This window comes from Bison bison, unplaced genomic scaffold, assembly GCF_000754665.1.
Source record: "Bison bison bison isolate TAMUID 2011002044 unplaced genomic scaffold, Bison_UMD1.0 scf7180017864516, whole genome shotgun sequence".
Lineage (NCBI taxonomy): Eukaryota > Metazoa > Chordata > Mammalia > Artiodactyla > Bovidae > Bison > Bison bison.
The window spans coordinates 11,234,243-11,250,894 of record NW_011495069.1 but is presented as its reverse complement, the minus strand read 5'-3'; the positions used below and the strand labels follow the sequence as shown (position 1 = coordinate 11,250,894).

General features: G+C 46.4%; 1 protein-coding gene across 1 annotated transcript in view; it reads right to left on the bottom strand.

Moving 5' to 3' along the window:
- PTPRU (protein tyrosine phosphatase, receptor type, U) overlaps positions 1–16,652 on the bottom strand; it is an 89,415-nt gene that overhangs the window by 42,681 nt on the left and 30,082 nt on the right. Inside the window, exons 8-12 of the mRNA XM_010830265.1 lie at positions 7,669–7,977; positions 3,669–3,778; positions 3,172–3,373; positions 2,732–2,834; positions 38–311 (exon numbers count right to left, since the gene is read on the bottom strand). Coding sequence (XP_010828567.1) covers positions 38–311; positions 2,732–2,834; positions 3,172–3,373; positions 3,669–3,778; positions 7,669–7,977 — 998 coding nt within the window. The remainder of the gene's footprint in view (positions 1–37; positions 312–2,731; positions 2,835–3,171; positions 3,374–3,668; positions 3,779–7,668; positions 7,978–16,652) is intronic.

Sequence of the window (16,652 nt, the reverse complement as noted above, 5' to 3'; positions counted from 1 at the left end):
CCTACCGCCCCCACCACGACCCTGGCCGGCCCCTCACCCCCTTCAGGTGGCTTGCTGCCTGGAAGTAGATGAGATAGGCCTTCCTGGGCTCAAGCGGTGGGTTCCAGAAGCCGCGGTAAGTCTGGTTGTCACCCACGGTGAAAGGCATGGCCTCAGGCAGACTGCTGGCCGCCAGTTCGGCCCCGAAGTAGTGCACCAGGCCCCGGGCCAGCGCTGCATCGAAGGTCAGCGGCACCGGGAAGCAGTCCTGGCTGCCAGGCTCCCGCCGGAGTCTCCGCGGCCGCTCCTCCTCCACAATCACCTGGTACACACTGGACATGGGGATGGGACAGGGCAGTGGTCACAGTGGCCAGAGGACAGGGAGAGCCATCTGGTGACTAAGGGTGCGGACTTTGGGGTCAGGCTCAGGACAGCCCTCATCTCAGCTCTGGGAAAGTCACTTAGGCTCCCTGGGCCTCAGTTTTCTCCTCTGTAAAATGGGAATGATTACAGGGATGGCTGCATAAGGTAGAGGTGAGCAAAGAGGCAAGTTTAACAAGCAGCCAGTGCCTGGCAACTGTTATTACTGTAACTAAGGCTGAAAGTATGTGGGCCCCGCTCAAGCCAACCGAGCCCTGAAGCTCCACCCTGACTCCCAGGGCCTGGGAACCTCAAGTCCCAGGCTCCAACCAGGTTCCCAACTGTTCCCTCTAGGCCTCAGTAAATTCGAGTAAGACACAATGCATTCATTCATGCAGAAAGTTTTTACTGAGCTCAGACATGAGTCCTACGCTGGGCACCTGGGGCTCTGGGCTTCCTGGAACTGGCCTCCAGTGGGGGAGCCAGTCACTGAGCAGGCAAACGAAGTCACACTAAACCTACGTCTCGAATACTCTCCCAACCCAGAGGCAGCCCTGGGTCTGCAGCTCTGAGCCTGCCATCTCCCAGGCCTGATGGCTGATTTGTGTTCCCTGGTCTCTGTCTCCCGATCCCATCTTGTGTGTGTCTATTTATTTTCATCACCATACTGAATGGCCTTGTCCTATGAGCTCCTCCAAATCCTCTGTGGAACAAAGCCAAGAGTAAATAAATGAATGCTGACAAATTTAAATCTTTCCACTCCCAGCCTCAGTCACGTCTGGGCGTGTGACACCCCATACTGACAGCCTGCACTCTGGGAAAGTAGAAATGCCTTTTCCTTGCTCTCCAGCTGTTTTTTTTGTTTTGTTTTGTTTTGAGCTCCCAAGTTAGGAGGGAATCACCCTAGCATCCTAAGATTTAGGCCAGACAGGTTCATCCCATCATTAGCCAGCCCAGGCCCCTCTCAACTCCATTTCCCAGGCCGAGGTCAGGCCTCCTCTGGCCCCAGGTCCCGCCAGGAGATGCTAATAATCATGAAGCGTGAACAAAGCACATCTTGATCTGGGACAATCACCATAAGGCACAAAGGAAAGGGAGGCTCAGAGAGGTGAAGGGACATGTCCAAGGTCACACTGTCATCGGGCCTTTCCACCTCACATGGTCCATTCCTCGCCCCATCCCAGGCTTGCCTGAGACGCTGACTGGGCTGCTCACAGGATCCCCCAAGGGGACAAGGAAAGGAGAAGGTGCTTCTTTTTTGGAGTAGTTGGGTCCCCAACTCCTCCCAATTCAGAGGCACCAGTGTCCTGAGCCTCCTGCAAAATGCCAAATTCCACTGAGCTCTGCAGACTTCTTCCTGCAGCTCCCGTTAGTGTCTGGGAATCAGCCCAAATCAGACTGTGCAGTAGCAAATATAGGGAGGCAAAGCAGGAGGAAAAAGTGAAAGCGAGGAGGAGTGAGGAAGTGAGTGAGTGTCAAGAGCACCTGGGAAACCCCCTGCCACCTTAGGGGGTCTCAGTAGGACTCTCTCATGGCCAACTACAGGCTGTCACCCTCTCCTGGTGCCTGAGCTTTTATGGGAAGGAGGGGGTGGACCAGAGGGCCAGGGAGGCTCCGTGACTTCAAGGAAAGGTACAGCCTGTACAGGCTTTCAAATCCCAGCGCTATCGCTTACCAGGCGTATGGCCTCAGGGGCACATTATTCAGGCTCTCTGAGCCTGCTTCCTGATGCGGAAAATAAGGGTGCTGATACCCACTCCACCAGCTGCCGTGAGGATCAAATGACTCATGCAGGTAAAGTCCCTAAGATGACGTCTGGCCCACAGGAAGTGTGTGCACACATTGCACAAACGCACTCATACTCTCTCACATACACACACATCACACCCACAATCACACACACACACACACACCCCATCTTATCTCCAGCACCTTCTCCCCAACAGAAACAGTCACTGCAGCATCTGCTTTCTCTGCAAAGAAGTAGGGAAACCAAGCTCTCAGCCACTCCAGAGAGATGACCCCATGTGGCCAGATGCCCTAGCCTTCCAGAAAGCTCATCCTTGTGTCTCCCTCGACAGGAACCCCCAAGGGAAAAGCTGGGAGAAATAAAGCCCCAAGGTGTCAGAGGTAGGTCCTCTGGAGAGATCCAAACAATCTCCTGTTCAAGATCTTGTGACAGTCACCACCAGACAGCCCACGACCTGAGGGGAGTGAGTGCCAGCCTTCCACCTGCCCAGGATCACAGAACATCCTCCTCCTGACACTCTGAACTCCGAGGAGGAGACTGAGGGAAGACAAGGGTGAGCGGGCCTGGGTTGGGGTTCTGGGTCAGAGCATAGGCCTCTTTTACCGCCCTGACCTCCCGCCCCTCCGTTACATGCATGCCCACCTGATGGGCGCCCCGCGGCCCTGTGCCGGCCTCAGAAGCACGGTGATGGTGTTCTCAGACTCGCCCAGTGGTGACGGCATGTCAGCATAATCAAAGCTGGGCGCTGGGGGAGGGGACAAGGACATAAGCCCGGAGCCTGGCCACTGCACCAGGAAGGCCAGGCCTCCAGGCTCCTTGACCTCTGCCATCCGACCGCTTCCCCTTCAGCCTCTGCCTCCCTGTTCCCTCTGACCTGAGCTTCCCTGACCCCTGACCTCAGCCCTCGGATTCCACCAACCATCTCCAGAACCCTCTGAGTTAATCCTCCCTGACCTCACCTTCTAAATAGTTCATTTATCTCAGCAGGAGTCCTCCATTTCCACCCCCAAGAAGCCCCACCTCCGTGCCCAGGGGACTCTGGCCCTCCCCAGAGGGGCCAGGCTATGTCAGGCGGGGCTCACCTGAGATGTTGGTGGTGATCTCGGTGAGCGCCGCCTGGCCGAAGCCTTTGCCCGTGCGGGCCCGCACCGAGAACAGGTAGGTGGTGCCCGGGTGCAGGTTAGAGAAGACATGGTAGGTCTCGTTGCGGAGCTTGGAGATGGTACGCCGTGGGCCCGGCACGTTCACCGCCGGGTCTGACGACTCAACACTCTGGTAGCTGATCTAGGGGCAGAATGGGCAAGAGGCAGGCTCAGGGGTGGGGAAGTAGCCTCCCACCCATCATGGTTCAGGTGAGCCAGGGAAATGGCTGGGCAAAGGCGGAGGCTTGGGGGAACCGTGGGTACCCCTCAGCCCAGGCCTCTGGGTACCTTTGCCTTCTGCCTTCAGGTCCCCCATCACCCATAGGGTATGGACCCCAGCCACAGCTGAAGGAACTCCAATGATCACCTCTGTTCTCCCACCCCACACACTGCCCTCTCCAACCTGTGGGCCCACCGTCCACCAGGGCCCCACCCACCTCATACTGAGTGATGAGGCCATTGGGTTCCTGGGGCTCCTCCCACTTGAGGAAGATCATGTCCTCCAGCGGAGTGAAGGTCAGGGACTCAGCCGCAATCCCGCCAGGCACTGCGAGGGAAAGATGACACGGGGCAGGGAAAAGCAAGCTTTGGAACCAGATTCCAGCCTTGCCATCTCCTAGCTGGGACGCTTGGACCACTCAGCCTCTCTGAGCCTTGGCTTCTTCACCTGTGAAATGGGGATGATAACAACACCTCCTCGACCAGAATTAAATGATGTGATGTACATAAAGCCCCAAGGCAAATACCTATCAGCACTCTCATATGGTCCGGCCTACGTCTGAGCGCTCAAAAAGGGCAGCTGGCATTTTCATTACTGTGCAGGAGGCATTTCGCAGAGAAGAATGAATGCTCCTATTTTGTTCCAGCTGAGTGGTTTTCAGAAAATACAGACATTTGCCAGAAAAATGAAAACAACTGCCTTACAGTGGCAGGATTATGGGTGGAGATGTTTTCTTGTCTGAAAATTACTAATTACACAAACAATATGTTCAATGTAGAAAATCAAAATAAGCATAAAGAAAAGTAATGGTACCGACAGTTCCATCACCCAGAGATAAACACTGTCAACATTTCAGCAGAAGCCCTTTCAGATATGGTTTTGTTTTGTTTTTGTTTTAAGGTATCATCTTCACAGCTGGCTCAAGGAATTTCCTCTAGGAAGAGAATGGCCTTCTTTGTTTGGGAAAACACTTTGATAAACCTTTGTGCGGAAGCTGAACTTCTAAGATAGGGGAAGGCGGAAACCAAGATAACAGCTCAAGAACCTTGGGTTAAAATTAAGTTAACCAGGCAATTCCACTATTCACCCACCAAAACGTTAAAAGGAAAAAGACAATTCCAAGTGTTGGTGAGGATGCAGAGCAACTGAAATTTTCACACACTGCTAGTGGGAGTGTAATTCAACACAACCGCTTGAGAAAACTGGATATTATGAACACAAACCCTGAAATCTAGCTGTTCCACTCCTAGGCATAAACCCATCAAAATTGTGTAGATCTTCAAAAAAAAAAAAAAGAATCTACAAGAATTTTATTTGCAGCACAATTTAAAATAGTTGCCGCCACCGCTGCCACTAAGTTGCTTCAGTCATGTCTGACCCTGTGCGACCCACAGACAGCAGCCCACCTCTGTCCCTGGGATTTTCCAGGCAAGAACACTGGAGTGGGTTGCCTTTTCCTTCTCCAATGTAAAATAGTTGAAAGCAACCCAAATGCCTAACAATAGTAAATAGGATGAATAAATATTCACATAATGGATTATTCAGCAATGAGAATAAATTCTCTAGAACTGTACACACAACTTGGCTGAATCCCTCAAGCATAAAGCTGAGACAGAGAAGCCAGTCATAAAAAGAATATACACTGATCAGAAAAGGTAAAACCACAACTACAGACCGATTGGAAGGACTAAACTCCCAATGCTGACAACACCTCCTACTGGAGAGAATTCTGAGTACATGCTACCCCAAAATATGTCACTTGGAATAAGTATTATCTTGAGTTGAACTGAGAAGGCAATATAGGAGCATACACAAGAAAAAATTCTCTACCTTTCCCCTATTTGCCTAAAAGTAGGACATACATTTGCACAGGTGCCCCCCTCCCCGACCTGGTAGGACAGAAGTTAATCATGGAGAAACCTCTGGACCCTTATTAGCCCAGAGGAATCTACCTAACAAACTTTACTGACCACCATTAGTTTCCCCATACATTTGATTTCCCCTAATTTGCGGCCCCTAGAAGTTTGAAGTCCTTTTCTTTTGTCTTGTCACTTTTCTAAAAATTCATTGTTCTTCGGTTAAGATGCTTTATAAACCCAAGTTCTTACCACTCCTTTGAGTTACTCATCACTGAGTACTCCCTATTATATGCAAAGCGTGTGTTCATAAACTCCTGTTTCCTATAATGGAAAATAATCTGAATATATATATGTGTGTATATATTCATACATATATACATTATATAAGCTTTTGAAAGATTAATAAAATTTATTTTATTATATATAATAAACTGAATCCCTTTGCTTATGCCTAAAACTAACACAATATTGCAAATTAACCACACTTCAATTTTTAAGAATATATAACAAAAAATAAATAGAATTTATAACAAAAATTTGTTTAATATTTTTATCTTGTTAATCTATCTTTGCTCAGTCAATTTACAGGATCCGAGCCAATGAACCTCAGATAGGTAGGAGAAAAAAGTTAAGTTTCCCCTCCCCTACATTTACAATGATTTAGGGTAAACCCCTCCAGACTTCACTCCCACCCCCAGCAAACCCTCATCAGTGCAGGGCACAGGGCATACACACTTCCTCAGGTGAGTGGGGTCTTCTGGAAATTGAGAAAGGCCTTGAATTTTATATCTGGGCCACTGCTGTGCAGACAGAAAATTGTACATGTGAGGAAACAAACAAACAAAAAAACTATTAACCAAGGAGCTTAGGGGTACCTGGGGATTTACAGCAATCTGGAGGAAGGCTTTGGACCTGTGCTGAGATTAGAATGTAGCTGTTAAGAAAAACAGCTCTCAAACAGATGGCCAGGTTTGAAACCCAGCTCTGCTACCCATCTACTAGTAATGGGACCTCATCGGCAAAACGGGAATGGTAACAGTAAACAGCCAGACAGGGTTGTCGTGAGGTGCGTGTGCATTAATATATAAAAAGCGTTCTGAAATTAATGAATGTGAGTTTGATATAAGTGAAACAGTACACTCAACAATGACAGAATGCACATTTTTTTCAAGTAGATATGGAACATTTACTAGAATTTAACCATATATCACTGGTGGCTCAGCTAGTAAAGATTCCACCTGCAATGCAGGAGACCTGGGTTCGATCCCCGGGCTGGGAAGATCCCCTGGAAAAGGGAACTGCTACCCACTCCACTATTCTGGGCTGGAGAATTCCATAGACTGTATAGTCCATGGGGTCGCAGAGTCGGACTGAAAGACTCACTCACTCACAACCATGTATCAGGCCATAAAGCACGGATCAAATTTCAAAAGACCAAAATTAGAGCGTGTACTCTGACTATAGTGTAAGCCAGAAATCAATAACAAAAAGATAATTAGAGAAATCCCAGTCAGAAATCAAACAACATAATTCTAAATAACCCTTGGGTCAAAGAATGAATCATAACAGAAATCAGAAAATATTTTAAACTGAATGATACTGAAGATAGGATATAGCAAAACTTGTGTGATAAAGCTAAAGCAGGGCTGAGGGAAATTTATAGCTTTAAATGCATATATTAGAAATGAAGACAGGCTCAAAATCAATGATCTAACAAGCTTCCATATCAAAAAACTAAAAGAACAGCTGATCAAATGCAAAGAAAGCATTTTTAAAAAGAAATAGAACAGAACGAAAGTATAAAATTAAAAAAATAAACTAGGCCAAAATTTGGCTCTTTGTAAAGATTAATAAAATGTATATACCCTTACCAAGAACAAACATGAGGAAAAAAGAGAAGATACAAATTTCCAATATCAGGCATGCAAAAGGGGATAGCACAATAGATCCTTCAGACATTCAGTAAATATAACAAGAGAATATTATAGCCAACTTTATGTCAAGATAGTTGACAATTTAAGTGAAATGATCAAATCCCTTAAAAACTCAGTACACCAAAACTGATACAAAGACTAGAAAGTCTGAATATTCCAATATCTATTTTGAAAATTAAAATTGTTATTAAAAACCCTGCCACAATGAAAACCCCAGGTCAAAATGACTTCCCTGGTAAATGTTCCCAAACATTTTAAGGAAGAAATTATACCAGTTTTACCCAAAGTCTTCCAAGGAACAGATATTAGTATCATTACTCTGTTATCATACAGTCGGCTTAAACCTAAGCAAAAAATCTCCTACAGGAATTTCAGTCTCAGACACGTAGCGTCTGTGGGCACCAGGGATCAGGAGGCCTCTTACCATCCTCGTCTGTCTGGAAGGTGACTTCCTTGCCCTCTTTGCGCCCCTCGGGGTTAGTGAGGACGAGCCGCACGTGGACATTCCGGTAGGGCAGTAGGTTCTTGATGGTGTAGCGGCTGACACCCCGCTCCATCTTCACACACTCCCGGACGGTCTGGTTGTGGCTGCTGCCCAGGGTGTAGTGATAGCACAGGGACACCGAGTAGGTGTGGCAACGTGTCACGTTGTAGCCCAGCGGTTCCCACTGCAGGGTCAGCTGGCGGGCCTGGATCTCAGCAAAAGCCAGGCCTTTGGGGGCCCTCATGGGCTCTGGGGAATCCGAGTAACAGAAAGCGTAGAAGAAATAGGAGGAGAAGTAGGATTAGAGAGAAAACATCAGGCAGCTGACTAGTTTCAACCCTCATTTGCCCCCAAGAGTCCAAGAGACCCCTCAGTGCAGCAAAAAGGGAATAAAGTGTATGTTTTGGAGTCAGGCAGGCCCACATCTGAATACTGGCTCTGTCGCTTGCAGCTGACAACTACTGGCTAAGTCACTTTATCTCTCTGAGCCTTAGTTTCCTCATCTGCAAAATGGGATAATAGGCTCGATCTCATAGGATGGCTGTGAGGTTTAAGGTAAAACATGCAAAGCACGTGTAGCAATGGCTAATACACAATGTGAAAGTGGCTCAGTCATACCCGACTCTTTGTGACCCATGGACTATACAGTCCATGGGATTCTCCAGGCTAGAATACTGGAGTGGGTAGCCTTTCCCTTCTCCAGGGGATCTTCCTGACCCAGGCATTGAACCAGGGTCTCCTGTATGGTAGGCGGATACTTTACCAACTGAGCTATGAGGGAAGCTCCAATACACAGTAAGCCATCAAAAATATTAGCTATAATTTTTTTAATAATACAGTTTACTTCCTATTCCAAATTCCTTCTGAAGGAAGTTAAGACAGTCTGAACCAACCAACTGTTGTATTTTTCTTCATTCTCTGTTAATTCCAAACTTGTTCTAAAACAGTTTACAGTAATATGTACAATATAATAATACAGAGAAGTCAGCATAATGGGGGAAATGAGAGCCAAATAGCTAAATAATGCCAGAGAATGTTAGGAAAATAGAAATGCACGCCATTAGGTCCCACATGGAGCTATAAATATAAGGCTCAAATTAGGTGATGAGTTCCCTGGCTGCCAAAGAAAAAAGGGAAATACAATCTGTTCTATAGAGATGATGATGATGATGGCTGTAAACATTCTTGGGGGCTTTGTCTGTGCCAAACATTGCTCTAGAGGCTTTAAAATGCTTTATCTCATTTAACCTTCCCTGTAATCTAACAGAAAGCTGCCATTATTAGCCTTGTCGTGCAGATGTAGAAATAGAGGCACACAGGAGAGATTAAGTAACCTTGCTGACTGCCACACAGACAGTAAGTAGTGAAGCTGGAATCCAAACCTGGCAGGCCGGCTTCAGAACCCACACTCTCAGCCACCACTACTCTGCCTCCCCACGAGGAATTCACTGTCCAAAAACTAAAAACACATAAAAATAAACCAGGAAACTTCCTTGATGATCCAGTGGCTAAGACTCCACTTCCCAATGCAGGTAACCGGGTCCGATCCCTGGTCAGGGAACAAGACCCTCGCATGCTGTTACAGAGATCAAAGATCCCACGTCCAACTAAGATCTAGCACAGCCAAATAAGTAAAATATTTAAAAAATAAATAATAGAATCAGTTCTAATGAGGTGGACGAAACTGGAGCCTATGATACAGAGTGAAGTAAGCCAGAAAGAAAAACACCAATACAGTATACTAACACATATATATGGAATTTAGAAAGATGGTAATGACAACCCTGTATGTGAGACAGCAAAAGAGACACAGATGTATAGAACAGTCTTTTGGACTCTATGGGAGAGAGAGAGGGTGGGATGATTTGGGAGAATGGCATTGAAACACGTATAATATCATATAAGAAACGAATCGCCAGTCCAGGTTTGATGCAGGATACAGGATGCTTGGGGCTGGTGCACTGGGATGACCCAGAGGGATGGTAAGGGGAGGGAGGTGGGAGGGGGGTTCAGGATGGGGAGCATGTGTACACTCGTGGTGGATTCATGTTGATGTATGGCAAAACCAATACAATATTGTAAAGTAATTAGCCTCCAATTAAAATAAATAAGTTTAAATTAAGCCAAATAAATAAATAATAAATGAATAATAGTTCAGTTCAGTTGCTCAGTTGTGTCCGACTCTTTGCGACCCCATGGACTGCAGCACGCCAGGCCTCCCTGTCCATCACCAGCTCCCAGAGTTTACTCAAACTCATGCACATCGAGTCGTTGATGCCACCCAACCATCTCATCCTCTGTTGTCCCCTTCTCTTCCCGCCTTCAATCTTTCCCAGCATCAGGGTCTTTTCAAATGAGTTAGCTCTTTGCATCAGGTGGCCAAGGTATTGGAGTTTCAGCTTCAACATCAGTCCTTCCAATGAATATTCAGGACTGATTTCCTTTTGGATGGACTGATTGGATCTCCTTGTAGTCCAAGGGACTCTCAAAAGCCTTCTCCAAATGAATAAAAAGGATATCTTTTTAAAAATTAATTAATTAACCACACCAATGCCTCTGGAGAGGCAGCTACCCAACATACTGCTGCTGCTGCTAAGTCGCTTCAGTTGTGTCTGACTCTGTGCGACCCCATAGACGGCAGCCCACCAGGCTCCCCAGTCCCTGGGATTCTCCAGGCAAGAACACTGGAGTGGGTTGCCATTTCCTTCTCCAATGTATGAAAGTGAAAAGGTAAAGTGAAGTCGCTCAGTCTTGTCCAACTTAGTGACCCCATGGACTACAGCCTACCAGGTTCCTCCGTCCATGGGATTTTCCAGGCAAGAGTACTGGAGTGGGGTGCCATTGCCTTCTCTGACATAAGGCAAGTGCATATTACTGTGCTTCATAGCCTCTTGAGGATTCTATAGGACCAGAATGTTATCCACATTTTATAAGTAAAGAAATCGAGGCTTCTTTACTTGGGGGCTCAGGCCCCAGTCCTGCATCTGCACTGAGCAGCTGTGCAATCCTAAGTAAATCTCTGGGTGTCAATTTCCTCATCTATAACATGACGGACGAAGCCACAATTACTAATGATCCTGTTCTCTCTTGCCCTCTGACTGTGCAGGTTCTGTGACACCTGCCAAGTGTCCCCAGTTAGAGGATATCAGGACACACCTTAATAAACAGGAAAGAAAGTCCTAGTGCTTGGCCTCTTAAGATGATTAAGTATGACCCTATTATCGTTTTCATATGATTAATTTGCTCAGGATGCTCCTTACAAAGACAATGCAGAGAGAAACATCAGGCTGCTCCTCACTTGTGAGCGGATGGGTAGGTGCACTGGCCAGCACAGTGCAACTTTCCTTCCTTCCCTGGCAAGTGGCCGTCTCCAGCCATATATCAGAATGCCACCAAGAGATTTCGGCACCTGAGAGTAAGGCTTACCTCTTGACTTCTTACAGAGAGCCTGGCTCTCTTATCCCCACAACAAGGCAAACCCGATCCTCACCCGACAAAAACGTTAATAGGCTGATTCCCTGCTCACTGCATCTTGAGGGCTGCTAACTGCAAGCTCACTTACCACACTTGTCTTTTCTCTGCTGTTCCTGGGCCATGGAGATTCTCCTAATGCTTTTCTATATAGTTTTGGTATAACTCATTGTTCTTATCTGTTCAGAAAGGAATGGGTGAGTTTTGTGTGTGTTCACTCTGCAGTCACTCTGCCATCTTGTCCAGAGGTCTTTGCTTTATTTCCTGAGACTTTCTGGCTCTGGTCCTGGCTGCCCGACCTGTCCTGTCCCAAGGTGTCTGTGTCTGTGCCTCTGTCTGTGTCTCTGTCTACTAAAGCCAAGTACCATGGATTTACTTGCACTAGTGAGAGTGGATCTCGGTTCCCTGAAGCTCTGCTCACATCATCCCCACCCCTGGGAATACCTGCTCCACAGCCTTTACCATCCTTCCAGGTTTGGTGGAAGCACACTGCTTCCTTCACCTTCCTGCAGTGTTCAGACAAGGACACGAACCATCAACTGCAAACCGGTGACACAGGCTGGGCTGGGACCATGACCAATGAGATGGTAAGCGTCTCATCCAAAAGGAGCAGCTGCCGCTCAGTTCCGGGCCAGGTTGCCAGATCTTCCCATTAATGAAGCCAGAAATTCCAATTTTTTGTGTGAAATCTCCAGATTTTTAAATACTGGCAACCTACTCGGGTTTTTTTTTTCAAACCATTTTGCCAGGGGACCTCCCTGGTGTTCCAATGGTTAGGACTCCACACTTGCAATGCAGGGGGTGCAGGTTTGATCCTTGGTCGGGGAACTAAGATTCCTCACAGCCAAAAGAAAAAAGAAAAAAAAACAACAGTTTTCAGGGCACAAAATGGTAACCTCTAACTTGAAGATTGAAACTTTCACCCTCATGCTTAAGTATTTCATTCTCCAACAGCTATGCTAGCCCCCTTCCCGCTGGCTAGACAGAGGGGTCTCTGAGAAGAAAGCGCACTTTTCTTTCTCTCCCCACCCTGAACAAATTTGGGCAGATCCAGAGGCTCAAATAGTTTGTTGACTACAGGCTGATATGTTGATTGAGGGGTGTGAATTCATGAGTCTCTCTGTGTTTCCAAAAACCATCTGGCACCCAGACACACGCTCTTCGGCTGCCAGCATACACTGGCAAAACAGAACCTGGGGGCCTCAAAGCCCCAACCCTCTAAATTCCACAGGGCTGTAGGCCACTCAGAGGTCAAAGGTCTAAATGCACATTTTTTTTTTAAACAAGAAGGCTAACAGTTAACATCTGTTAAATTAGCCCCCAATGCGTTGATTTTAATGATGCTAAGGAGCACTCAATAACCCTGAAATATTAACTGTTGCTTGAGGAAGGGGCTTTGGAGTGGGATTGGGTACAGCAGAGTTCAAATCCTATCCCCACATTTCATTAGTTCTGTGACTTCAGGGAAGTGATTTAACTCCCTTTGAACACCAAGTTCTTTAACTAAAAAATGGAGATATAATAACACCTACTTTGAAGAGCAGTGTGAGAGTTACATGAGATGGTATGAGTCTAACTCATAGGAGTTAATTAATATGTGCACGTTAATGGTGAGATACGGTGTCTGTAGCCACGAAAACAAAAGATGTTTGCTCCTTGGGAGAAAAACTATGACAAATCTAGACAGTGTATTAAAAAGCACAGACATCACTTTGCTGACAAAAGTCCATATAGTCAAAGCTATGGTTTTCCCAGTAGTCATGTATGGATGTGAGAGTTGGACCATAAAGAAGGCTGAGTGCTAAAGAATTGATGCTTTCGAACTGTGGTGCTAGAGAAGACTCCTGAGGTCCCTTGGACTGCAAGGAGATCAAGCCAGTCAATCCTAAAGGAAATCAACTCTGAATATTCATTGGAAGGGCTGATGCTGAAGCTGAAGCTCCAATACTTTGGCCAACCTGATGCAAAGAGCCAGCTCATTGGAAAAGACCCTGATGCTGGGAAAGATTGAGGGCAAGAGGAGAAGGGGACGACAGAGGATGAGATGGTTGGATGGGCATCATCAACTCAATGGACACGAGTTTGAACAAACTCTGAGAGATAGTGGAGGACAGAGAAGCCTGGAATGCTTCAGTCCATGGGGTCGCAGAGTCACACATGATTTAGCGACTGAACAACAACAAGGATAAGATATACCCTTATATATAGCAGCACCCTTTATGAAGTGAAGTGAAGTCGCTCAGTCGTATCCAACTCTTTGCAACCCCACGGACTGCAGCCTACCAGGCTCCTCCGTCCATGGGATTTTCCAGGTAAGAGTACTGGAGTGGGCTGCCATTTCCTTCTCCAGGGGAAATTCCTGACCCAGGGATCGAACCCAGGTCTCCCGCATTGTAGGCAGACACTTAACCGTCTGAGCCACCATGGAAGCCCAAATAGCAGCAGTATTAATTAGTACAACCACTTTTTAAAGCAATATACGTCAAAGCCCTTCCTTAAATCACCTCTGACTACTTACATGAAAGAAATAATTCAAGGGGGGAATATAGCATGATCAGCACTAAGTTTTTCAATACAGTATTATTCACAATAATAAAAATCTAGAGGCAAATAGCCCAGCCATATGGAGACACTCAGTGGACTCCTACAGACAATAAACACAATTATAAACAACATAACAGAAGTAACAACACCAAGAAAAGGAAGTAGAGTGCAGAACGCTTTCCACATCCCAATGACAAGGGTGTGAAATGTGTACTGTAGGCATATGGGCAGAGATTTGCAGGAGGCAGGAAAACTAAAACAGCTGTTGGGCTAGGATGGTGAGATTTAGAGTGATTTCTTTTAAATGCCTCTACTGGTGTTATATTATTGTTTTTACAGTAAATAATACTGTGGGAGGGGAGTTTCATGGAGCCCAAAGAGATGACAACACAGCTGGCCAACAGCAAAACTATGGGTCAAGGCGCCTAAGCAAAGAGGGGGTGGTGATGCAAACGAAGAGAAACATGTGATTAAGAGGAGCAGGCTGAGTTGTTTGGATCCTGTCTGCCTGGTCCCTGCTAATTTAACAGCTTCTGTCCCAGCCAGGCCATGTAAAGTGTTTAGCGGTGCCTGGCACAGAGTGGGTACTCAGCCCACGATGGCAGCTATGCAACTCTTACTGGTAGTAAGGTGGTGGTGGTGGTTTCCAACATGAGACTGGAAGTCAGGACATTCAAACCTTGGTTTGGACTCTGCTATGGACTCACTGTGTCGATTTGGGCCAGTGACTAACTCGAAATTTCAATTTTCTCATCTGTAAAATGGGAATGATCAATAGCTGTCACCATGAAACTTGGGTTCTTAACTTACTGTATAGTCACAGGCAAGTGCCTTCCCATCTCTGGGCTTCCATCCCCTCATGTGCACACCAACAGGAGTGAAAGAGAGACTCTGTGCACCCCAGGCTCTGATTTCTTTCATACCAAGTACCTAACCAGAACTGGCCTTGAAGAGTTAAAAACACCGTAACAATAATAGTTGTCATTCACTGAGTGTTCACTGTGAGTTAGGCACTCAGCTTCACAGGCATTTGATACATTTACATGCAATCACCTCTAGTTAATCCAAAACTAGAGGGTTGCACAATTCAGGCTTCACTGCTCCTCTCTTTTCCATCTACACTTATTCCCTACAATCTAAGGACTAAATCAGGGGTTCTCAACCTTGGCATTACTGACATCTCAGACTAGATAATTTTTTGTTGAAGAGGCTGCTTATACACCGTAGGATATTTATCACCTTCTCTGGCTTCCTCTATCCCTAACATGCCATTAGCAGCCCACCCCCAGTTGTGACAACCAGACACTGCAGATGACTCCTGGGAGACAAAATCACCCCCACTAAGAACCACCAGCATAAAAGATCTCATCCAGTCTCATGGCTTTAAATATCATCTACACCATGTCTATACTGACGACTTTCAAATTTATATCTGCAGCCCAAACCCCTTCCCTAAACCCCACACTCGTAAATCCATCCGCCTGATGGATATCTCCACTTGAACGTCTAATAGGCATCTCAAAGTCAACATTTCCAACACAGAACTCCTGATCTATGGCACCCCGTCACACCTGCTCCTTCCACAGTCTGCTCCCTTGCAGTAAATGATAACTCCATTCTTTCGGCTGCTCAAGCAAAACGCCTTGGAGCCATCCTTGACTTCTATTTCGCTCTCTCACTGCATATCCAATCCATCAACAAATGCAGTTAGCTCTGCCTTCAAAACAAACCCAGAATCTAACCACTTTCACCACCGCCACCACTTCCTCCCAGCTCTCAGCCTCCACCATCTCCCAGCTGACTTGTTGCAGTAGCTTCCTCACTGGTCTCTCCTCTGATCCCTTCGCCCTCCTAGAATCTGTTCTCCACAAAAGGACAAAAGTGATCCTTGTAAACATAGGAGGTGATGTCACTCCTGCTCTCCAAACCTGCAATGGTCCCCCAGCCCACCCAGAGTAAAATGGCTCTGGGTCCATATCCCCAGTATGACTTTGACCTCCTCTCCTGCCAGCTCCCCGCAGTCACTAGACCACAGTTATACTGGTCTCCTTGCTGCTCCTCACATATGCCAAGCATACTACCGAACTCCCTGCTATTAGGTCAGCCTAGAACGCCCCTTCCCCCAGCAATTCCTCTAGCTTCCTGTGTGTGGCTCTGTCCCTTACCTCCTTCAGGTCTCTGCTCAAATGTCACCTTCTCGGGTAAAACAGTCCCTGAGCCTTTTTGAAATAACAGTTCTCCAAACCTCACACCCTCCCCCTTTCTGCTTGTTCTTCACAACCCTGATCATCAACTGACAATCTATATATTCCACTTGTTTACTACTTCCTCCTGCCAGAAACACAAAGAAATGCAAGAAGACAAAATGGCTGTCTGAGGAGGCCTTAACAAATAGCTGCCAAAAGAACGGAAGTGAAAGGCAAAGGAGAAAGGAAAAGATGTATACCCAACTGAATGCAGAGTTCCAAAGAATAGCAAGGAGAGATAAGATCAGTGATCAATGCAAGGAAATAGAGGAAAACAATGGAATGGGAAAGACTAGAGATATCTTTAAGAATATTAAGAGATACCAAGGGAACATTTCATGCAAAGATGGGCACAATAAAGGAGAGAAATGGTAAAGACCTAACAGAAGCAGAAGAGATTAAGAGGTGGCAAGAATACAAGAACTGTACAATAAAGGTCTTGACGTGGATAACCACAAAGGTGGGGTCACTCACCTAAACCCAGACATCCTGGAGCATGAAGTCAAGTGGGTCTTAGGAAGCATTACTACAAGCAAAGTTAGTGGAAATGATAGAATTCCAGTAGAGCTACTGAAAATCTGAAAAGATGATACTGTTAAAGTGCTGTACTCAATATGCCAGCAAATGTGGAAAACTCAGCAGTGGCCACAGGACTGGAAAAGG